The sequence below is a fragment of the Aythya fuligula genome, chromosome 1, assembly GCF_009819795.1.
Source record: "Aythya fuligula isolate bAytFul2 chromosome 1, bAytFul2.pri, whole genome shotgun sequence".
Taxonomy (NCBI): domain Eukaryota; kingdom Metazoa; phylum Chordata; class Aves; order Anseriformes; family Anatidae; genus Aythya; species Aythya fuligula.
In genome coordinates this window covers 186,149,689-186,175,158 of record NC_045559.1, presented here as the reverse complement: position 1 = coordinate 186,175,158, position 25,470 = coordinate 186,149,689, and the positions used below count along the sequence as shown (strand labels likewise).

The 25,470-nt window shown below is 44.6% G+C and overlaps 1 protein-coding gene across 2 annotated transcripts in view; it reads right to left on the bottom strand.

Moving 5' to 3' along the window:
• ATP8A2 (ATPase phospholipid transporting 8A2) overlaps nucleotides 1–25,470 on the bottom strand; it is a 316,126-nt gene that overhangs the window by 287,228 nt on the left and 3,428 nt on the right. Inside the window, exon 1 of one of the 2 annotated variants that reach the window (XM_032208013.1) lies at nucleotides 4,173–4,285. The exons of the other annotated variant lie outside the window; for it this stretch is intronic. Coding sequence (XP_032063904.1) covers nucleotides 4,173–4,260 — 88 coding nt within the window. The 5' untranslated portion in view covers nucleotides 4,261–4,285. Of the gene's footprint in view, nucleotides 1–4,172; nucleotides 4,286–25,470 lie in introns of those variants that run through there. 2 annotated transcript variants of the gene reach the window in all.

Here is a 25,470-nt window from a genome sequence, read left to right as displayed (position 1 = left end):
CAACCCTAAGAAAATGGACAATTTGTACAGTGTGGTGCCTGCATTAACATTTCAGTAATTGGGTGACTGCTCCCACTCAGATCAGCAGCTTGTGCAGTAAGACAGAAGCAGCACTACACGAAGTGGAGCAGTCCCAGGGAAAATACCGTTTTTCTTACTGGTTTGTGACAGTGTAAAACAGAAAAGGTGGAAGTGAACTCAGTTCTGACACTAGAAAACTTGTAGATACTTCTCCAAATGCTGGTGGTTCAACAGAACTAGCAGGGTACTGAATGAGCAAAACATCATGTTGGACTTCTTCCGTAACACGTTTATTCCTCAGATTTAACCTGAATTGGTGTTTGTCAACAGCTCGAGCTACAGTGGGCAAAATCTTGCATTCAGCTCAAACCAGTAGAGATGGCTACGGAAGGGTTCTGTACCAAGCCAAACCTGGGGTGCTGGGACTTGAAGCTCTCAGATAACCCTCCTGTTCAAGTCAGAACACAGAGACATCTGTACCTTTGTAGATGTTTCATAGATAAACAGCAAAGAGAAAACATTTTTATGCACAGCAGAAAAATCAGATTTTAAGACAGGTTTTTTCTGTGCTAGATCCAGACCAATAAGGAAATTGAGACGCAGATGAAGACAGTGGCCCCCAAAGGATATTAATAGTAAATAAAGCTTCAGATGTGTGACAGAGATGATTGAGCAAAGGAAGCGTATTTTCTGAACTCCAAGATGCAGGAAGAAAGCTGTCATCAATCAAGCTAACCCTGGCATCACAAAGGAAATTAAACAGACAGCAGCTCTATAACATCTCTGCTGCTCTCTGCATAGCTATCCAACGCACGTAGCCTAACAAAATTAACAAAGACAAAGAAGGATATTGCTGGGCACGCCGGGTACCCAGTTGAACACCGCTCAGTGTTTCCCAAGTTGCTTAAAACTAGAGTAGCTGCCCAAGAATAGCCAGAGTATTGTTCTGCAAGAAAAGCTGTCGTGTTGCAGAGGTCACTTGTTGCCCTCCTATAAAAAAAAAAAAATTTGGAAAATGCCATTTAGTCACTCAAAACCACAAGACAGATGAGTGGCCACTAGTTTGTGCATGCTGACAATCCAGGCTGGAGAGCGACACGTAGCTTACAGCAAGTGTCATTCTTAAGGATGCATTAATCCAGTCTTCGAGAGCTTAAATAGTAAAAATCCTGCAGGACAAATGCCTCACACGGCTCTTTGGGGATCAGCGCAGAGACGCCTACTCTAAATTCGGAGCTCAGCTAAGCTGAAGGAACAGCTTGCGTCCATTGGTCAGCCCAAGGATGACCGATTCGACAGCTCTGACCTCCCGAAGAGCTGAAGGCGAGGCCCACAGCTTGTTTTGGGCAGCAGGCTGCATCAGACAGCAAACGGAACTGCACGCTGCAAGCGGAGACAGCTGGAGCCTGAATCCTGATGCACGTGACCAAATGCAGCTGAATGATGAAGCCAAGCGCTGTCACTAATGAACAGAGCAGATTCCTAGCAGAAAGCTGGAGATAAATCATAGCACTAAGCAGCAGAAAGCGGAATTAAGCTACTAGAGGAATACAGATCAGCACAAACCACACAGGGAGCACTCAGATGCACGGTCACACACAAGCACTGGACATGTCGATAGACACAAGAGGGCTCTTATTGAGGTAAGGGGTAAGAAGTGAATCCACCCAACAAAAATTCACTTTCTGCAGGAACACCATGCAGCCACGTTAGTCAAATCACAAAACAGGTGGCAGAATACTCAGGTACGGGAAATGAAAGGTGCCCTGGGTCGCCCACAGCCCGAGTGAAGGACTCGTGGGTGCATTTCTTTGTGCTTCTCTGAATGGCAGAAAGGCCTGGTGTTTGTTCCCTGTAACAATCCCTGCAGGCAACCTTGGTGAGACCACAAGAGGAATAGCACTTTGCCTAAAATAGCTGTTCTCCATCTCCCAAGTCATTTTGTACTTGCCCACTTAATGTCAAAACCAATCAGCTTCTGCTGATAATGCTGAGCTAATACAACTGCAAAAGAAACAAACACAATCTATTCTTATTCTGACCCATGCTTCATAGCCACAACTGTCAGCTAAATTCTAGGGCTGAGCCTGTATAACTGATAAGAAAAACATGTCCCTTCTTCCTCTGCCCCATCATCCAGATTAAGTTTACAAACACTGCTCCTCAGAAGAAAAACAAACCATGTACCTACCGCACAGGCTCAAATCTTTAAGTGGAAGACAGGACAAAAATGGCCCTTCTAGGCATCACTACTATTCCTCTCTCTCTTCAGCTGTTCTCCAAGCTCACTCAACGTATTTGCTAGCAGCTTGTCACCGTAACCTGGACTTGAAGCACTTTTTCCTGGTACACAACGTTGTGTCTGCTAATGATGTATGGGAATCAGTACTTCGTGCCTAAAGATGAGTCTCAGGCAGCAGATAAATGAGATTTAATGACAATAAGTTGAATATTCAGCTTCACCAACACCTGTTCAACACCAGAAATTTAAATAAGTAATAAGTTCCACAGCTCCAGAAAGCTTGAGGAGCCTCCCAAGCTGGCCCTGAAACTCCTCAGATCCAAAGCCAAAAACATCTTCAAGTGCAATCGGTTTTCTAATAGCTGGGTCTAATAATAGGCTTTTCTCCAACTTGTAGGCAACTTTCAGGGTTGAATCCAACATCCACACGCTCCAGGTTTGCAACAACTTCGCAAACAGTATAAAGGCACTAAGGCTGAGGTAAAGGTGTGCTGCCAGAAGTTCATCATCAAGTCCTTCAAACTTACAGCACATCCCTGAAACAAGCCCCATAAGAAGCACCAGTAAGGTGGGTTTGAAGGAGATGATGTTTGAAGGAGAAACTGTTTCTAAAAGACACATGTCCTAGTAGCAAAGCGTTAGCATGCTTTGTTGCTTTCCATTTTCAACTTATCCAACATCCCATGGGAACTCGGAACACCAAGCACTGGTGTTTCTTGCTTGGGGATTACCCAGTTTTGAGACTGTGGAGATCTGTGTTTCTGCTCACCTGCTGATGGCATCGCACCTCATCCACCATCGCTCTGCTCTTTTCTCTTGTTCTAATAACCCTGAATCAGCATTGCCTGCTGACTGTTAGTGAAACTCCAAGCACGGTTGCACACATTAGAATGCACTGAATACAAATCCTTGAGTGGATTTGGAGAACACTGGGTTTAGAGCTCTTTTATTTAACATAACTTAGAAACCTTTTACCTAGAAGGCAACAGGCCAAAGGCAGATTCCACTATCCATATGTATGAAAACACATATCATGTCCATCCATTCTGCACAGACTTCCAGCCTCTCAGATGAAGTCAGTTTTACAAAGCTCGTTTTGGATTTTCAGCTCAAAGAAATCCTCCTATTCAAAGGAACAATCTTAACTGTAACACCGAAAACACAGCACCTGAAAACGCACAATGGCAATTCTGCTCCCTTCTTCCAGTATCATTATTTGCAGTTCCTGGAATTTTATCAGAAATTTGTTTACTAAAGCAATTTAAGAAGTGAACGTGAGGTGGCAGAAGTTACAACTAAACTGGATTCTGATACTCGGAAAAAGAATAAGCATCTCTTCTGTATAATCCCACAAACCAAGTAAGACCCCATATCTGACAGAAGTGCTAAAATGCCACCTGAGATAACTGTAACTGGTAATTCTATTCGTGGGCCATGCACACAAGTATCAAACATGATGGATCTACTACGAGTTATTACGTGAATCTTTCAAAAATGGATATCAGAAATCTCCCTAGCACAAGTCACCACTAATCCTTACAGTTAAGTCTGCTCTCCTCCCACCTTTAAGGCACGTTTCCCTGTATTAATATTGGTTGAGGCTAAAAATATCTTCACATCATAATTCTGTTAGCATCCTGGCACACAAGTGCTTTTTTTTTTTTTTTCATTTCCATAATGCATCTGTTCCTATAACAATTTACTAACAGCTTTAAACGTATCAGCTGCAAGCACAGCTGATCTTGATTTCTAAGAGAACAATTTAAACAAGACAGAAATGTTTTCCTCTCTGTATGCTGATGCAGTAAAGCTCTCCGTATCTGATGCTTCCCTGCTAAAAGCTCTGAGGCCTGTGACATTGGCTTCCAGCCAAGGCCAGATTAGAAAGGTTTACCGAATACACGCTGACCTTTTGCTCTAAAGCGTTCCCAAAGCTGCTGCTGTTCCTTCTGTCCACCCACAGCTCGGAATAAAGCACCGGAGCAGCTGCCCGTCATACAGTTACCTATGGAGACGCATCTCTTCCAGCGATGGCACCGAGACATGGTGTTCGCGCCGTCTTGCACCAGCTGCGTGAAGATGAAAACAGCAGCAGTCCTTCAAAGATCTCTACAGCATTAGCAGGTCTCAAAGCTGATTAAAGTGATCCTCCTGGCAATCTGTGAAATATATGTTTTGCACTTTCAAATTGCTCTGCATTCGACTCACAGTAGGACAGTGTGGATTACGTGACTGTGGATTGCCTGTGCACAGAGACCCCTGGGGCTCTCCTTGGAGCACTCTAATATATTTCAGAATAAAAAAAAAGGGGGAATTCAACATTATCCTGTATTCCTGCACTTGAAACAACCATCCACCCCCTCCTGGACTCTGACCCTTCCAGACCAACTTTCAAAGCACAGATTCCACAAAGTGAAACCCTAACAGAAGGACACAACAGAACTCCACTTCTGTTCCCTTTGAAGCTGCTATCTGTAGTGTCAGAGGTTATGAGATCAATTCATCTCTGCAGGTAGAAAAAGCATTTTCTTTTTTTAAACTTTTCCTCGCTTCTGAACAAGTATTTTGGATATCAAACAAAAAGGTTGAAAACCTATTCAGCTCTCACTTCGGCTATTAAAAGTCCTTTGCCTTTAAAGATGGAAAGTAGTTTTCACTTCTTTTTTACCTGTAGTAAACCTATTAGTATGATCCTGTCCTTAGAGTCACGGGGACTTACATGGCCCCTACAGCAGCTTTACAGGGTCCTTTCCCCACTGCTGCCCCCCTGCAGGCCATTGGTTTGCTTTTGGGATAGGGACTAGAAAAGGAAGCATCAGCAGCATGCTAAAAGCCTCACAAGACGCCCTTTTATGGCAAAGATTTGGTGTTTTGGATCATAACCTGAGTTACCATTCAATGTATATGATCTCCAGGCCACATCCACCTGCTCCACCGGGGGCTCCTCCACCCATGGGGGGGCTGCAGCGTGGAGATCTGCTCCATGTGGGACCCATGGGCTGCAGGGGGACAGCCTGCACCACCAGGGGCCTATCCACAGGTCTCAGGGGAACTGCTGCTGCCTGCCTGGAGCACCTCCTGCCCTCCTGCTGCACTCACCTGGGGGCTGCAGGGCTGCTTCTCTCTCAGCTCTCACCCCTCTCTCCCATCTGAAGTTGTGCAGTGTGTTTTTTTTCCCCCATTTCTTCTATCTTCTCTCCCAGAGGCCCAACCAATATCACTCATGGCTCTGCTCACAGAGGCCACCCCCGCAGCCCCCCCGTACCAAAACCTGGCCACATCCCTCACCCCGGGCTGGGAGCCGGGCAGAGCAGGAGGCCTGAGCATCACCTGGCAAGTGGCACAGCAAAGGCTGGTAAGAGATCATCAAGTAAAGGGCATCAAATATTCATGAGCAAGACAATGACAGGAAATCATGGCAGATACTGCTAGCTACAAGTAAGTGTTTGCTTTTTTTTTTTTCCTCAGGAGAGGATGATACTCAAAATTTTAGTTGCTCTTATCTAGCTTTCATTAGGGAAGTGCTGCATAATGCATGAGGAAAACATCTGAGAACAGTGTTTGGGAACACTATCCATTCCCTACACAGATGAATCCGGGAGCAAGAAGTATTGGATCTGTCTGTACTTGGTGTGCAGCTGAACCCAGGCTAGCCCGGATTAGTGATTCCCTATTACAGGGCACAAGAATGATTTATCTCAAACCAAACCTGCTTATCTCACCTTCTCCAGGCCAGCAAGATCTGAAAGCAGACGGCAGCGTTAGCACACACAGAGGTAGGAAAGCTAATCACACCGGCTTGGCCTGGCCCAGCTCTGTCCCAGCGGGATGCCGACTGATTCCTGCCCTGGCTTTGACTTGCTCCCTACAGCCTCAGAGCTCTCACAGCCAGCCCAGATTCCAGCACCTGATCTCAAAGGCTCAGCTACAGCTGAGGTGGCCTCCGTAACACCTGCCTAAAATCGTTCTGGGTGAAGTTAGCCAAATTGTTACTATTTTTTTTAAACAAAAAGCAGCAGAAATTGTACCTCATGCTCCCTAATGAAGCTTCCTTCAGATTTTTCTCAGCTTAGTAGCTGCTGCTTACATAGATGGAGCTCTTGCCTGGTGTGTGTGTACCTGTAAGCCTGATGTGTGTATTTGGGGCAGAAAAAAACTGCTGTAAAGAACACATGATCAAAATACAGGATTATATGAGGATATAGTTCGATCGCTCACCTTTGTCATGTTATTTCTTTTCAAAGACAAAAAGCCTTAACTAAATACTTGTGCTGCACTGATATAACTTCAAATCTCACAAGATAACAGTTTTTCTTTGATATAATAGACTGAGAAGTATCTGTATTTGATGGGACAGAGACTGACCTACCCATGCTATCATTTTCTATACTGACTGATTTTGTGGTTCTGAAGATGGGCACGGACTTGGTACATTTTATTTCAAAGAACATCAGTAACAAAAGGGTACCTCAGCCTATACTTGCCATTAGCCTCTGGGACTCTTGCAACTACTCCAAAATCATTCTAGAATAAAAGTAGAAAACAAAATTCATGTTCCTCCACCTAAAGTGCCCAGCATTCCTAATCAGGCAAAGTGCTCCAGCTCAAATTCCCTCTGAATTTATCTGTTGCTAAACCTCTGAGACATCCCTTGGTGGCTCACACCTACCCCCTCAGCATTACTCAGAACAAGTAGGGGACAAATAAACCATCTGCATGGTACACTCGAGAAAAGGCAGCAGTCTTTTAGGCTAGTACTGTTGGCACGTTTACCACCAGCAGTGCACTGCCTTGTATCAATACTGCTTTTTATTACGGGAAATCCTTCCATGGATAATGCTGAGTATCAGCCAGGCAGCGCTGTCAGCTCCAGGAACTGAAAGAGTGAGTCAGTTAAAAAAAGTTTAATGATGCTTTGTTTGTAAAACATCATTACATTTTAAAATGATGGCTTGGGGACTTCGTTTTTGCTCTGTAAAAAAACAACATACACCTTATCTTCTCGTTTTCCCTTTATATTAAGAGGGTCGTGTTTTCAGGGTTCTCTGCTATCTCAGCTCAATTGTTTTGCAGTGCAGGTTCATTTCCCCCTGTGCTACCTGGAAATTGTGCTAGAGCCCCAACATGCAGCTGGGCTGAAGTATCATGAAGTTGAAGCAGTTGGAATTTGTTTTAACTCTGAAAACAAAGTTCGGTCCTGACAGATGTCACTGCATGAAGGTTAGTGATAATTCAGTGAAGTAGAAGTCCTTCTGAGTCTCTGGTAAAACAGCAGACTTGAAAATAAGCTTAAATTAGTGTACGCAGCCACACCAACCTTTTACCTGCTTAGTATTCACTCAGTATCCCATTTATTGGGGACATTAAAGAACTGTAAGGACTTGATAAAAAAAATCATGCTTGCAAACAGAACAGAAAGGTAATTCCTCACTCGAACAAACTTACTAACAACCCCAGCGAGTAACTAAATACCAGATCAGCTGCAGAATTACACTGCTATCAGCTCCCAGAGCGACCTTGTGATTACCCATACAATCAGGACATGCTAGAATAAGCCAGGACTGCACAGCTGGATTTACTAACGAAGCAGGAGGCAACCGCAGATATTTCAGACAGTCACCAGCAGAAGCACACCACAAGAAAACCTCTAACCACCACCATCAGAGATTTAATTCAGTCTCAGTCTGCCTGGCCCCCAAAAGACGTCTCCTTTTTTGCAGCCAGGGCATTTGGCACAAAGGGTTGAGGTCAGTGAGAGCTGCGCAGCCCTTTGGCAGCACCAGAGATCTCCCTCAGCTAACAGGGCCCAGGCCCTTTCCAGTCACTTCCAGCATCCCTATCTCTGAGATCAATACATCAGACATGCCATTTACAAAATTCAGCTAGTCTTTGAGTCAAATACCATTAAATGTTTAGGTACTGAAGGAACCCAGTAGATGACAGTACTTAAATAATTTCTGAGCTCTTCGGTTTCCCAGAAACCCAGCCCCAAGAATTCGAGCAGGTTTTAGTCCTCCCCTGGCCCTGGTTCCCTGCAAAACCAACCACGTCCCTTACAGGATTTCATTATAAAACATGGGGTAATTTACGAGCCATGTTTTATGTTTGGGAGTGCTTTGACCTTGTCTTAAGATGTAAAGCATCCTAATATTTCTTCAGGGCAAGAAAGCTTTAACCTCCTGACCAGCACGGCTGTGGCACTCCACAAACACGAGTCTACACGTGATCCTCAGCTGGGCTGCCCACACCATCTGAAAGACCAAAAGTTTTAGTTCAATGTGTTCCTGGGGAACTGCACAACACCCCTGCATACACAGCTATCACTGCAATGACTACAGTCGCTGAAATGTCACAGAGTTGGGAGCAGCACTTAGGTCTCCTCAGGAATATTGTATACGCTCGGATAAAGCACACTGGGTACGAACTCAAGCGAGGCCATATAAAATGGAAAGTTACTGGGAAATTCTGCTGGGAACCGGGCACAGCTCTGCTGCAATTCCCACTGCTCTTGTGCCTCCCTGCCTTAGGGCTCTTAAGAGAAGCAGCTAGCAGCCAGCAGCTGGTTCACTGTGAGAGGCTGTATTAAAAACAGTCGTGCCATTTGCGACCATAAGAGCTTATTGGGGCCTTACTGAAACACAGAGGCTAGTCTATTTTTGGTACACATCCTGATATCCTTAGGGAAACTTCTAATGGGTGATTCTTATCCCAGCAGAATGCTGGCCTCTTCCCCTCCCACTCTCCATTTCCCATGCTGTGCTCCTTAAGGCAGCCTGAGTTTCTCTGAGAGGTGCCAAACGTGCTGGAGCAGAGGTTACTGCACCTACCAGCAGTGCTGCTGCCACTGTCTCCTAAACACCAAAACTTGCAGAGGCTGCAACTCACCTAGCTCTGCTGGCTGCTCAGTCCCTAAACAAAAAAGAACCTCACTAGCTGGAGTGATACCCAAAGCTTCACTGCTGTCCTTATTTTAAATGTTTTGAAGTTAAATATATGATGAGTAAGTTAATGAGTATGTCAACTGTTTTCTCTTATTTGTAGTTTTCTTACAAGGACTCCACGGAGTTTAAGCTGCTGAACATAATTCAAGCCCAGATCTACTACTCCCATGCCCCTGTCCTGAAACTCACAACCACTTCACAGCATGCTGAGCCCTCCAAACCTTCATTCCACGTGGAGGAACCACTTAAATCCATCTCCACAAACTGCTGGTGAGCTGTGCATCTTCGCTTTGCCCAGGCAGTACAAGGGGCAGCACAAAACACAGCACAGCCCTGGAAACCCTCTGCAGGGCACGCCGCCAGCAGCACAGCTGGTTCCCCAAGTGAACAGAAAGTCATAAAGCGAGCACTTCAGTCCCTCTTCACTCCTGGCACTTCACTGTGGAAAAGGAAGGAAATAAGCCAAGTTTCTGGCAAGCCAATGAGAAGGACCACAAGCCAGAAGGAGTGCCACAAAACCGGCTTAAGTGCATTTATTCCTGCTCCGGTGACTCCCTGAGTACTGGCCACAAACCATACTAGTTAGCAATTATTAGGAATAAATCGCTGTCTGCTACAAGAGTTAAGACTCGGGAATTATTCTTTACAGCTCTGTTTAACTAATTGTCTTTGTTATGAAGCCATTTGGACCCTGAGTACCTTACAACAGAAATATCAGTGGCATTTGGGTCACATACCGTTAGCAAGCCTGTGTCGGAGTAATTTCAGGATAGATTCAGCACAGCTGAAACCCACAGGGGTTGTGCTGGGATGCACTGGGAAGTTCTCCACCTATTGCATGTCACAGCCCCATCCAGAATGAGCTTACCTGCTAGTTCCTTCCAGGGGGGTCAGAGAGCCCCAGCAGCTGTCTCAGAACAGAGAAAATGGGTGGGGGGAGCACCTAATTACATTATTTAACACTTCTCCTGCTGCTCAGTGTCAATGTTTGTCACACAAAATATTACAGTGATTTAAGTTTACTGGTAGATCAAACCCCAGAGGTTCAAGTTCAGCTTTCCCAATCACGGGACCAAGTTTTCAGATGCATTTCAAGTGATCACGAGCAGGGCTGTGGCTTAACCCAGCCGGCAGCTCCCCACCACAGTCTCTCACCCACCTCCTCCCAATAGGGCTGGGGAGAGAATCAGAAAGGTAAAAGCATGGGCACTTGTGGGTTGAGATAAGGACAGATTCATAAGGAAAAAAAGATGCAAGGGAAGAATAAAAGCAAGAGATGCACTTCGCAATTGCTCACCACCAGCCCGTCCCAAACAACAGCAGCCCCTCATCCAGCTTCCCCCCGAGTTTTATTGCTGACCATGAGGCCACACGGTGTGAGATGTCCCCTCGGCCAGCTCCTGGCTGTCCCCTCCCAGCTCCCTGAGCACCCCCAGGTACCTCGCTGGCAGGGCAGCACCAGGAGCTGCAGGGCCTTGGCTCTGCGCAAACACTGCCCTGCAAGAACTAAAACACCAGGGTGTTATCAGCATTGCTCAGCCTAAACCCAAAACACGGCTCCGCAGCAGCTACTAGGAAGAAAATTAACTCTATCCCAGCCAAAACCAGGGCTCCAGGGGATTAAAAGCTTTAGCTACTTGCACCTGAATACCTATCCCCAGCCAAATAGTCAGGCATCACCAATTTCTGGCTGTTTGCTCTTAGCTGGGCCTTCAAATTGAGAAGCCTGCTCTTAGTCTCCCTCTGGTATTTCTCCCTCCAAGATTTGTACAAAGCAGCTACTCAAGGAGCCACCAGGCAGCACTTGGACCCAGCTTCAGGAAGAGGAGTCCTCCAGCAGGCACTTGTTATTAACAAAACACTACCTGGAGGGTTTATTTTACAAGCTTATTTCCCCGGCTTGTATAATCAGAGATTCCTGGTCCATACCACGGACTGGAAAGGGAATTAATTTGCCGAGCAGCTCAGCACACAGGGAGAGCGTAGCGTAACCTCGAGTCATTTCGTACGAGGATTTTCAATTTCCAGATAATTTTTAATCAAACAACCCCCAGGTTACTGACAGCATGCCTCAAGTCAGGGAACAGCAAGCACATGCATGCAAACACACGCAGGATAAATATGAGGGAAAAAAAATCAATTTCCAGTCTCCTGTTCTGCGCTCTGCTGGTGTTTGAGTAAGATTAATGTCTCCCATGATGAATCGGTCAATTCATCTGTTTATGGATTATTATTTGTTTGGAAATGGAAAAATTGAATATTTTTTTTAATTATACGTACTAATTGTGCACCAGAGCGCATATTGCCACAACATCTACAGAGGACTCAGCTGATGTTATAAAATAAAATCTCTAAACACGATATTTATTAAAATCTAGTAACCCTCTAAAGGAGGCTTTTATATTCCCCATCTCCACAAAACCTTTGGTCTGTAAGAATTACTTGGCACATTGCTTTCTTTTCAAAAGGTGGGAGGTAAAGAAGTGAAATGGGAATTGGTTTCCCAACGTAAAACAGGAGCCTGAACAGACAGCCATGTTGAGCTGCCCCCTGTTTTATGACCCATCCTTCTCCTAGAGATTAAGGCACCTGCTGCCATCTGCTCAGCATCTTTTGGGTTTATAGCAGGCCTGACTCAAAGTCAGCTTTTCTGTTCCCCTGCAGCCATTTCAGCCGCATTCAACAGGAGAAGGACGCTTGCAAACTAATTTTGTATTCGAGGTTATCACAAAACATTGCATTGCAACTTTTGAGAACAGAGTTTGAGAAAAATAAGCATGATGGAAACCCTGTTCCTGTACCACAGGCTTCTCTATAATGGGCAACACCAGCTATACGTTGCAAACCACGTTTAAACCTCGTTGCTTTTACACATCACTCTCGTCCCAGTGCAAGTGAGGATTCAGACTGCACCCAGAACTGCCAGGTTTCAGCTGAAGGAGACAAAAATTGCCTCATCTCTCACCATTCACACCTCCTGCTGGAGTCATACCATCCTCTTCCCTCATCTCACCTCCACTTCTTTCTGCAGGAAGCTCTCCCTCCGGCCCTTTGCTCTCTAAACAAAGCAGTCAAATCTGATAACCAGAAGCTACAGATGTGATAAAGCAGATCTGGCTTTCAGAGCTTCACGCAATAGCTATGACTTCAGGGCAAGCTGTCTTTGCTTTGATCTCCTTTTGTTGCAGACACCAATGCTCACTTCATTCATCTAGCCACGTAGCACGCACAGCCCGGGAAAAGAAACCTGATGCTGTTGGGAGTCCTGCCTGTAAGAAAGCAAAAAGCCTGTGGGTCTTCTGCAAAGATAAACTGCCACAGTGGCAATGGAAAACTGCGTGATAAGGCTTGGCACATCTACCCTCCCCGTGCTGGTATCAGCCCTGTATCCACCAGAACTGGGAATGAATTTGGACTTGGTCAAGGCCAGCGCCTGGGCCTTCCCGTCACACAGGAAACACAGTCCCATCTATGCATATTTAAGGGCAGGTAACATCTTAGAAAACTTCTTTAGAAAAATAAAAAAATAAATAAAAATCACCCAGCTTGTAAAGGAAGAGAAACTCCCCATAAAGCTGCATTTCTTACCAGCTTATGTTGATACTACCTGCGTGTGGAAAAAAATGCCCTTGCTGTTTACAAAGTGCTTTCAGCTCCACAAAGAACAATTCAATGAGCAACAGCAAAGCAACAAACCAGTTTTATCTTTAACCTGAGATAGGATAATGCTCACCCACATTCCTACACTAATGTCTGTCCCTGCCTTCTCTGGCCATTAACTGCTCTTACATGGTGAAGCTCTGCTCTGCAAGCTCTCCAGCAGCCTTCCAGTCTTGAAACTGAGGAGAAGCAGGACCACATCCATGCTCACTGCCAGTATGTCCACCCCCGTAGTGCCAACATATCATGTGATGAAATACATGAGCTAGTTGCAACTTCAAAGCCACTTCTGTGCTTGTACTGCAAGACCACCCTGCTGTGTATACCAGAAGTACAGCTTAATCGGTTGATTTCATCTGTGATCACTGCATTTATGGAAGCATAAAGACACCCAGGACTACCAGAATACAGCTCTTCAAATACGCATTTACAATCACTCTAGGAAAAAAAAGCTTGCAGCACGAACAAATTTAGATTTCACTAGGTGGACAACCAACTTTTGACTCAGTGTCAGCCAGCTGGAATTGCCTCCAGATCCACACACAGCTCTCATCTTCACTTACATTAACATGGACTAAGTTAACATAACACCAGTCACAGAAACCAAGCCTTTAAGTAAAGAGGAGTGATGCCTAGGTACATCTATTATTTAAAAATATTAGTGAGCAGTTACAGCGAACCATTACCCTGACATCTACCTTGTGCTCTACTACCATCCTGGGAACCTCCAAAACATAAGCTGAGGAAGCATGACTTTATATATATATATATATATATATATATATATAATAAATATATACCTTGTGATTCACTTGTCAATGCTTTTGTCCCAAAAGCATTGCTTCCATATTAAATAAGCTTTCCACTTTAGAAAGCTGAAATATTGATGCAGATAAAGAAGATGAAGTACCTGCAAATAATGAAGCACCATCAATAAAAGAACACTTGTTTATTCCATCCTTCTGTTCTTAATAACCTATGGAATAAAAACAGGCAGAAGTATTTACCTTGTTAAAGTCATTCCAGTTTAAGTAGCTTGAAGTCATTACAGCTTCTTGCATTTATTTACACATTACATTACCTCATGTCAACAACACTACAGAGTCAATTCAGTTCGCTATTTCCAGAAGCGAGAACTGAGGATTGCCATGCAGGGGAAAGGACTTCAACAAAATCTGCTCAGAGTCAATGGGATAGAGGGAAGAAAAGCCTTCCTCATGCCCTGGGGCAGTAGCATTTGGCCCACACCTGCCCTGAAGCCCTCTAACAGGCCAGAGAAGCCATCTGCGTGCTGAGACACTGTACAGAAATTGCTTATAAAACTCAAGGCCACTGCACTAACCCTGAAGGCAGCTACATCCCTTGTCAGCTCATGCCTAAGAAGAGCACAGGGCCTAACCTAGAGCCCTCAGCCAACACCCAAATGGAAGCTACAGGCCCGAAGATGGCGAGCTGGAGGTTAAGCACAAGGCCATGCACGGCCTCAGCCTGGCAGGTTTCTCAGGACGGGTTTGGTGCAGGGCTGAGGCCCTTCAGGAAAGGTCTGGGGGCTGGCGGAGTGACAGAAACTCCACACAGCAAAAAGGATGGCTTTGAAGAAGCTGAGGAACATGCAAGCAGGCAGCCTGAAAGGCGAGGGTAGTTGCCGTCTGGCATCTACAGATGAACAGTCTGACAGCAGGTCTTGGGGAAAGCTGGTGTCAGCTACCAGAGAGGAGATCCAGAACTGCTGAAGAAAGCCCAGAAGGGATGAAGAGCAGCCCTGAGGAGAAGGACCTGGGGGTGTTTGTAGATGAAAAGCTCAACATGAGCCAGCAATGTGCACTTGCAGCCCAGAAAGCCAACTGTACCTTGGGCTGCATCAACAGCAGCATGGCCAGAGGGGTGAGGGAGGGCATTGTGCCCCTCGGCTCTGCTCTTGTGAGACCCCTCCTGGAGCCCTGCGTTCAGATCTGGGGCCCCCAGCACAAGAAGGGCAAGAACATGTTAGAGCGAGTCCAGAGGAGGGCAACGAGGATGATCAGGGGGCTGGAGCACCTTTTCTATGAGGACAGGCTGAGGGAGCTGGGGTTGTTCAGCCTGGAGGAGAGAAGGCTCCAGGGAGACCTTACAGCAGCCTGCCAGTGCCTAAAGGGGGCTACGGGAAAGCTGGGGAGGGACTCTGTCAGGGACTGGAGTGATAGAGCAAGGAGGCTTGAAACTAAAAGAGGGGAAGCTTACATCAGGTATAAGGAAGAAATTCTTCCCTCAGAGGGTGATGAGGCCCTGGCACAGGCTGCCCAGAGAAGCTGTGGATGCCCCATCCCTGGAGGTGCTCAAGGCCAGGCTGGATGGGGCTTTGGGCAACCTGGTGTGGTGGGAGGTGTCCCTGCCCATGGCAGGGGGTTGGAACTGGGTGGGCTTTAAGCTCCCTTCCAACCCAATCCATTCCGTGATGCTATGAGTCTGTAACAGGGAAGGATCACATGCAGGAAGTAAAGATCAGGAGCCTCCAGAGTTCATTTTGGCTCAGCTATTGCAGAAACAAGGTTTAACTTTACCTGATCCTGCCTCTGTTCGACGATGGGCCTGCTATTCAGTACAGTCTTACACAGCTTAATCATCGTAGATACTTAGACATGCATTTGGATGACCATGGAGCAGATCCTGCCTGCAATGTGGAGGTGCTTCACTGCTTGCACAAGCCACTAAAACGCCTTTGCAAGGCACTCATCTTGCCCAAGAGGGTACTCCAGCATTGTGCTAAGTTCTAAGGATTGAGTGTTGCACTGAAAACAACACGCTGTAAAAGTAAATTCCCTTACTACTGCATCACTTTAGCCTTCCTTCAAGTGTGCTTAACACAGAACCACGTGGATACAAAAGAAAAGGGGACAACAACCCCATTCCCTATTCTCCTCATTGAAGGAACATCTTTAGAAGTAAAAGCAAACCAAGATACCGATAAAATACTTTGTAAATCAGATGGAAAACCCGACTGCGTGGTACCATTACCACCTCTCAAGACAGGCAGGCTTGTGTGGGTTATGCGGCTTACTGTATTCATTAAAGGTTCACTACCACTGTTAGTGGGACTGCTAATGGAAACATTTAGGGGAGGAAATTGGCAACTAATTCATTGCCACTAATTGCAATCTACTTTCAGCTGCCTTATGCAGCAGCCTTGCAGAAAACAGCATCTTTGTAAATGCCTATTGTAGAAGCTAATAAAGAAATCAGGCTATCACGTTCTTAAAAATATTTAACTCGTAAGCACCTTTTGCTAATGTGATACCTACCAATTGTGGTGAAGTCTGGAGCGATGCAAGGACAGGATCAATGCTGTCCTGTTCATCAGACACCATTTTAGCCATCCACCATCGGACCAAGGACTGCCAAGCAATCCTAACGAGGTGGAGGGGTCATTCAGTGTGTGTGCAGAGCTCTCCACTGCACCCCAGAGCTAGGAGCAGCCCCGCTGCTCTGCTCCAGCAGGAAAAACCAAGGAATAATAACATCAATGCAGAGTGGACAACATCGGGGTGACTATAGACAGAAGCTGAATAATTTCAGGCTCTTTCAGAGCTCTAGGAGCAACAGGTATGCTGCCAAGTGACTGCTGTTCTACATCACCATCACAATACGATGAGGGCATGCAGGGAGGTAGCACATTTCTCAGAGATTCATTTTTTGTCACTAACATGCATTTTCTGCCCTCTATGGGACCATGAAACAGAAGTTATCTATGCTGATGTGAGAATTAACAGCCCTCTTCACTATCTGGCACTCTCCAGAGGATTTGGAGACCTGACTGAAACCACCTCCCAAGAAAAAATGCTGCAGGATATACAAATGCTGCAGGATATTTGGGGCTTGGAAGAGTAGTTCCTGTGCTCTCAGCCTTACGCACCAGATGAGGAATCCAGTGCCGAACATCCTGTGTTGCTCACAACTTATCTGCATCACTAAGGGCTAACAAAACCAGAAGACAGCTAATGGAGTTAGAGACAGCTTAAGGAAGACATACATCTGCACAAACCTCAAGGCAGACTTGTGAACGTTAGCTTAGTAATAACCTTGAGTAGGAGAAGTTTATTTTTAAGCTTAATGGATGTAGAAGGCAGACTTCCAAAACAGGAAAAAATCTAACAGCAGTTTGTTTAACCAAGGACAAGAGAAAAGCTACCAGCACACGCCTCTGCCTGCCCCCTGCTGCAGGAAAGAGCCCTACTGGCAGATAAGGGGGGTTGCTGCTATCAGCCAGTCTTATCTCTGCTCTACAGCCATGGTCAGGAGATCGGATCAGGGATGAAAGCAAGCTTATTGAGCTAGAAACTTATGTGGATCCTTCCCTTTGATGCACGCTATGTGAAAAATACAGTTATTGGTTGCTTTAATACTGCAGTACTAAGTACTGCTATCCCCCTGCTGCTCTCATGCTGGAGTCCTGCATTGTAAGTAGAGCTAGAGAAGTTTTCCCCCAAAGCCCAGCCTAGATTTCTCATGCTGGTGTTGCTCCCTCCACCCCAAACAGCTCTCTTGCCTGTAGCATCTGTATGGGATGAGTTTTAAAAGATACCCTACAGGCTGTTCTAGGAAGCCTGCAGTGTGCATCCTGAGCTGCTACAGCCTGGAGAAGGTGAACGAGATTTCAGCAGTGATGCTGACTGCACCAGCTGGGGTATGACCACACAGCGCCCGTCACTGCCAAAGCACTTCAGGTTTGTTTTCCAGCAGATCTGGGCTCAGCTTGCCCTATTCCATCACTGCTGAGGATTACGTACGTTTGTACTGCATCATCTCTCAGCCTTCAGACATGCCAGTCCCTGGCTGCGATGGGCACACGCTGTTTTATTCAAACTGCTACGGAGCGAGCAGAGATGAGAATCACAGGCCTCCTCAATATTTAATTATCTGCTACTGCACTGTGGATTTAGAGGAAATTATGCTTCTGACTCATGTGCTCACTTGGAGGAGTTTTTCACGGCCAAGTAGCCCTGGGGAGGAAAGGGAAGAAGACCCAAACAAACAACCCAGTGCTTAAAGCTGTGTACCACCACCTACCTGACTGCATTTCCAATGACAGCACAGTCATTTGTATGCAGAGAGCACCGCAGTGTCATTCCTAAAACAATCTGATCAGCTAGACTTCAGCCACCCTGCTCTTCTGTTCTGTTAAGTACAGTAAATGGGTTCAAGATAGAGTTCAGGACAGGTCCTAAACGCCTTTGGGCAGTTTCAAGTAGCTTTCAGACAGTGCTGAGCTGTGTCTGCTCCTGGATCAGGCAGAGGTTTCTGAAGTTTCTCCCTCTACCATGAGGGAAATGAAAAAACATCCTTTGAAAGGCGAATAGTCATTCCTGTCCCCCCAATATATAGATACATATATCTGTACCTATGTACCTACCCCTAACAAGCAAGAAGGGGTCTCTGTAGCACATGAAGCACAATTTTTGTCTTGAAGTTGGCTCCTACCACACAGCTGTAACTCTGATATTTTTAAGTCCTATCACATTCCTGCCATGAAAACATACTTTCATCTTTTCTACACTGAAAAGGAAAATAAAACTGACAAACTATCAATTTCTACCCCATCTAAAACTGAAAGTTGTGAATATTATAACAAGAATTTCTTATAGCTTTAGTTTCCTCCTCCCCCCAAATTCACCTGCCTGAATATCAAAGCTAAAAAAGAGCAAGCCTCCTAAATGTTACAGCCTATCACACAAAAACCTCTACAGATGTGACTTTCTGCTTCCTTTTTCCTCTTTTAAAGTCTCATCTGTGTGCAGTAGCTTCTCTCAGCCTACAAATTAGGGTGCTGGGGCTCATTACTACACACTGAGCGGTAATAATTAGCAGCAGGCAGAGCTTACATCTCGTTAGGCTTGCTTTTTGCTTTCAGGCAGAACTGATTTAGCTTTGGGGGTTCCTGTGTCACCCTGCCAGAATGAGAGTTTTCAGATAACTTATTTTTACCATTCCCTTACTTTTGTAAGCACTGATGTTATTCTGGCATGCTCTACAGCTTATTTTTTAATTTACTTGTAATAACACCCATATTAATGTCTATGTGAGCAACCACAAAAGGCAATTATAATTTTCTCTCATATTTTACAGCTTGGTCCTTGATCTCTTAATTGGCTTTTTATTATTTAAGTCTTCTTTCCTCACACTGTGAACTGATTTTCTCACATTGTGAACTGATTTTCACAGGTGTATATATTAGGAAAGCTCTTTAAATAGCTCTTCCTAGCTTTTGGCATATGAGGCAATCTTGAGGCACTTCAGTATTTTTTTTTTTTTTGCTTTGACCTTAGTTTTAGTGACTTGCTTTTCTTCTGTTAATCCAGCTCTATTTTTGGCTCCAGCCTCAGTCACAGCACAGTGACGGAAGGACTGCCAATCTTCTTAATGTAGGATTTCCCTCCCCCCTTCTCTAAGTTGTTAATCACTTGTCTCAAATTTTCGTCTGTAGGAACTGACATAGCAATTTCCTTACTAGAATTGTTTATGGAGGAGTGGGATTGTTGTTAAGAAGTAATTTTAACAATAAGAAATACAGTGAAAAGGCTACAAAAATGCAGCTTATAAAATGCCCTTGTAAAAATAAGCCTTTAGAAGATGTAAAGGATTAAACAAAAGGTCGTGCTCTGGTTGTCTTTTCCAGAACATCCACGTGGACGTGGTTTCGTGATGTCTGATACCACCAAAGCCAAAGAGCAGCTATGAAAAATACTGACACCTGAGAGCCCATCTGTCTCAAGAAACCTTTTCCTATACCACCTTTTATCCCCCCAGCACCATACAAACGCTGTGCAGCTATTTTATATTATTTTATTATTTATCATATTTTATTACTGAATGGCAGTTTGTGCACTTCGTTAATTCTGCTTGCAATAAGGATGGCTGTTTGCAGAAGCCTGCTCCTTAATTAGCGGCAGCACACGCTCTGTGTGTACCATCTGCCCTCTCTGGATGTGAACTGGGCCACAGGGACACGAACCAAACCCCCTCACCTCCTCCGTGGGCATAACCCAGGCACTGATTGGATTTGTAACTCCTAACAGGACGAGGCAGAAATTCAGCAGGATGGCTGCATGCAAAGAGTCTGGTGCCTGAAAAAGGACATTACAATTAAAAATAAATTTTAAAAAAAGGCATTTAATAACAGGTTATCTTTAGAGATCTGCAAGGAGATGAAGATTTTTAAGAATAGGGAATGCCAGACTTAGTGCTCAACATTTTCAATGTGAAAATGGGAGTAATTAACAGACTCCAGAGGAGATATGCAGACTATCAGGACGCCACGGGGATCCTTCTACCTGTTCCTCTAAACCCTGTGCACTATCTGCTACAGGGACAGGAAAAAAAAAGGTGTAAGGTTAAGTTTTGATTCTGTTTTCCAGGCATCTCTGTACATAGGAGATTCCGCTGACACCCTGACAGCGCAGTTTCAAGGCTCTTTGAACAGCAGCAATCCCAGCAGAAGCACACAGCACCCAGCACACAGAGCCTGGAAACCTGACTAATGAGCCAAAGTACCAAAAGGAGTAGGGAATTATTTAAATCCCATCCTGTTTTTACACTAATGCTAATCTGCACTGTCTCAACAAAATCATATCAGACCTATTATTGCAGCAGATTTATTCCTGGCTTGTTTAATGGTCTCTTTGGGATTTGGGTTAAAAAAAAAATAAATCAACAACACAAAAACGTACTCCATGTGTTTTAGGTAATCAACAGGAAGGCCAACAATTTGACGCACTCCAATTATTATTCCAAAATATTGCCTTTATGCACTATTTACTATTTCCCAAAGCAATTATTGGTCATCTTTGAGTGAGAAATGAATCTGAAACTCAGGTGTCAGCAGGCATCACAGCTCATCCTGCCCAGTGGTCAGGACTGCAGAATTTCCCCCCCCTTCAGGGCCTCGGGTGTTTTGACAGTGAAAATTTGGGATCATCAAGGTCTCTCCTGCTGCTCAGGCTTGGAACATCTCCTGCTCTCTCCTCTGCTAGGTGCAGCCCTTTGAATCGAACTCAAAATCCTACCAGAACTATAGTGGGTGGGTAACCAGCATTAATGGAGACGGCACTTAGTTGGTGATGAGGCCTCACCTTAGACAGGAACAAAAGAAAACCAAAAGGTGAGCCTAATGTGAGACATAACACACTGCCTTGTCCTGCTCCTGTGGAGGAAGGAACTGAAGAGACCTCCTTGGGGCTACTGTAGGACCTGGGATTTTGCAGATATCCTATGATCCTGCACACTAAAAAAATGGAAAGGCACGAGCTCTCTGTCTTTTTTCTGTCATTAAAGTAGTACAGTTTGTAAGGACAGACATTTTCTTCTATAACTTCAGACTACTTTGGACAACCATGGTCATCTTTGAGTGAGAAATGAATCTGAAGCTCAGGTGACAGCAGACATCACAGATCATCCGAATCCCAGCACAGTGAAAAGGAGGTGCTGGGATATGCTCTGTTTGATGGTTGTTATCATTCAGAGGAAGGCAGATATTAAATGCTGGTGCTATTTTACAACCTGCTCCCAGAGAGACCAATGTCTCAAGAGACTATTTTCTGCCCACAGTTCCTGGTTCTACTTGGTGTTTAAAAACAAAGACCTAGAAGCAAACACTTGTTTAAAAGTTCAGATTCTCCTATTCCAAATGCTTGTTTCATCAACCTTTACACATACCAAACAAATTCAGTTATGGGAACAAGCTACATTTCTTTCCTAATAGTCCTATTTGTAAGCCATTCTGAACAGTTGTCTGATATTTAGGAACTGGCTTCTAGCTTTCAGACTAAATGTCTGAAAGTTTGTTCCTGCACCAGCACCATCACACAGTTGAAATAATTCTCTCTCTTTATGTGTATGGAAACTTCATTGTTTAAACGATAGCTAGGCTGACAAAAGCTTGCATTTGGTAGCTCGTAAGTAAAACATCAAAATACTGCAAAACGATAGATATAGAAGTATTGGCCAAACTGAAATGGCATCTGTAGTCCTGAAGAGCTTCATCATAACCAAAACAGCCACTGAGATAAAATGTAGCTTAATTCTTACTGCAGGAGCTAAACGCTGTAATACAAAGCCCTGAAATGGGGTCCAACTCCAGTTTCTCACGTTGGAACGTACCTAAATTAAGTTTCACTGAGTTAATTTGCAGATCTGCATGCTAATAAATTTACCAATAATGGCACTTTTCTGAAGTGTCTTAATTCGGACCCCAACCCCACAAATCTTTTTGTTTTCTCTGTAAGCAATCAACTCTTTCATCTGAAATCTTTCAGATCTTTTTAGACGCTCCTTTCTCTTTCTGAAGACCAATCGCTCCCTCTTGGTATCCTAATGAAGATTTATAGCGATAAAAATCTTTTAAAAGAACGGGTAAGCAAATATCAGACTTGTGAATAAAATTACATCCATCACAACCAGAGGGTGAGAACCTTTTCACTTGCTGAAGATGGTGGGCAAACTCCAGCAAGGGTCAGGATTGCAGCTAAGGAGTGCCCGGTGAACGGACGCTGCTCTTCAGGCAGAGAGGTCCTCTCCTCAGGCTGGGTCACATCTGCAAACTGTAATTCCTCTCCTTCTGTCCCTCTTCAAAACAAGGGCTGAGGTTTGTGCATTTCATCCCATATCCAGCACCTGGAGTGCTGAACACTCAAAGGCATCGAGCAGGAACTTCACCGAGCCTTTTCCAAACAAACTGCACCTATTAAGTCATGATAAGGTGACATTTGCCTGAAGTATTGAAAGGCACACAAAAGCCTGGGGTACTCGATTCATTCATCCTTTTCACAACCGCTGGGCTGGACGCTCCTAGGCACAGGATGTTCGGTTCCCTCCACAGTGCTTGAGGCAGAGCAGTGCTGGGGCAGCAGGAGATAAAGCCTGAGCCCTCCTTCTATTCAAAACAGCAAGTGAGGAAGGGTGGCATTACTGTCAGGAGATAAACCCCTCTGCTTTCACTCTTTATAGCTGCCTACCTGTCTAATGAAATCAAATTAATGGCTTGGGTTGCCTGCATTCAAGAGATTAGGAGTTAAAGATCAAGCGAGACCTTCCAGTAAGTTTTATTATATTCCTGATAGAGCCTATACACTGACTTCAGTTGTGCTACTCCTGATTTACACCACTCTAAAATAAGGTAGGTTTGTCAGACAAAACCTGTGGCTGAGATAAACTGTCCCATTTTGTAGGATTGATTATAAATTACAGGTCTGACCCCATCGTGGCTCTTCCCTTTTAGTCAAATGGAAGGCGAGATCGCATTCACTTGTACTTTGCAGGGATACCCCAGGGCAACAGCTTTGAAGTTGTTAAATAGAACAGAAAATAATAAAAATATCCTTTGTCAGGGTGGAAAGAAGTGGAAATATATTAAAGATAGACAGTACTGCTTGGGATTCTCCATTTCTTTATACAGGAAAGAAACTGCCCAGGAACTTCTCTAGTAGACAGAATTCCTTATGGAAAGGTGGCAGAAATGCTAATCAGAGTTGTGAAAGCTTTCCTAACAAATACTGAAACACTTGTTCTAATAAGAAGCTGTCAGTATTGATATTTCATTTTTTATTTTGCAACTTTTAATGAAAAACATTAAGACAATTTTACTTTTATTTTCAGAAAAATTTCATTTTTTTCCCCCCTCGATCTCCCACCATGTCAACAACCTCTCACAAGTTAGCCTTTCAGTGTGCCAGCTGAGAATTGGTTATCTGAAGCTTTCAGAGCTCATGTCTCATGTACCTGCCATTGCTCCAACAGGCTCAGCTAGAAAGATAGCAGACTGAAAGGAGAACATTTATGTTGATGAAAAGGCCAAGCCAAACTTAATTAATGACTGTCCCAGAAGCAGAAAGCTGTTGCTGCAGAGATGTCAGCTGCCTTTTCGACATCTCATATATTGTTCTGCTCTACTAGCTACAAGAAAGATTTTGTGATTGACCATCCCTTAATAGAACCTGTCAGCCGTCAGGCTCTGCACGTACCATCAGTAGCAGACATTTTGATATTTGTGTGAATACAAACTAATTTGAATGTGCCACAGTGCAACACGGTACAAGAAAACAAATATGAGATGGCAATGTAATAGAGTAATAAAGCTAACACAGGCGTCTAGAGTACCACTTTGCAAGTAGGACATCAGTCCTCTGATTCAAAGATTACTTAGAGGGTGTACCTGACGGCTCCAAGAAGAAAGGTGAAAGGGAAATGAGCCGGCTGAGAGCATCACCACGTAGCAGGTCTATGGAGCATCACCTGAATACCTTCCAGAAAAGCAGAAATGGCTGATGTGGTTGTTTGTTGGGCTCTCAGCAAGTCTTCACTACAATGAAGAAGTTGTGTGACATGGTAACTAATTGGTACAAAGAGGGATCGTTTTGAGGTGGCAGCATCAATGTTCAGGTGACCGTTCCAAACTCCACGTGCAGTCAATGAGAGCTGTCAGCTTGGAACTTGTTGGGGAGGGAAGAAGAGGTAATTACTGAGAAAAAATAACTGCTTTAAAACAGCACTGCTTCTGAAGCCTGAGGTTTCCATGTAGAAACCACTAGAGAGTGGTAAGATCAAGACCGTACTCAACCCTTATGGCAAAGCTAAAGCATTGTTTAACAACTGTTCTTATATTCAGCAGGTGCAGTTTCATTGCCTTTGGGATATTCCAGGAACGTGAGCAGGCAGGCTGGCTTCCCTGCAACCACACCACTCTCACGTTACGCTCACGTAATCCTGCATGCAATTACCACAGCACCACTGCTACATCAGAAGGGCAGGTCAGCACCTTTAGATCCACCCAGAAAACAAGAAAGACACTGACTCATCCTGCACAGGGCAGTATACCAGGTGCAGATACTGCTAGGGAGCTAAAATCTGGAACTAAAGTCCTGTATGGAGAAAGTGAAGCAGGGAATGAAGAAGTAGTTAGCCGAAGAGGCAGTGTGTGTGTCTGTTTTCAATGGAGTTGTGACTGCAGTCAAATAAAAGACTACTGGCTACACGGTAGGGTTGAACTACTTCTTTTTATTTAATACACATTAACTCATAAAACCAAAGGTTAGCTAAATCTGTTTAGCTCCTAAATAACTGTGTCCCCCTTCATCTGAGCAGTTTGATCTTTCATGTTTCTTCATAATCTCACCTCTCTCTTCACAAGACATGTTTCTACTGCCACCACACTCAGGCCCTTGCCTATACATGAAGTTAGTCCACAGAAACTGTGCATTCAACATCCTTTTCTAACTCAGTGTCATAAGCAGAAGTATTTTAAATTCCCTCCTATCCTGACCCAAACTAGGTTTAACAGCTGGACAAGCTCTAAGCGCATTACCCAAGCCACCAGGAGCGGGGTTGGCCTTGAGTTAGCCCTGTCGTTGCCACCAGCTCAGCTCACGCCTGACCGAGAGCTCGCTCGGCTTGAGCAGACCCCGCTTTGTGCTCATATAAAAGCGCAGTAACATAGAACATGAGGCTTATTGTGATGCCATCCTGCTCAAAAGGCGTAATTGTTAGTGATGCTTGTGAAAATAGGGTTGGGCCTTTGATGTGATTGAGTAAGCTGCACATTATACTGTTAGGTGCCAGTTAGACACCAGTGAAAAGAAAGGG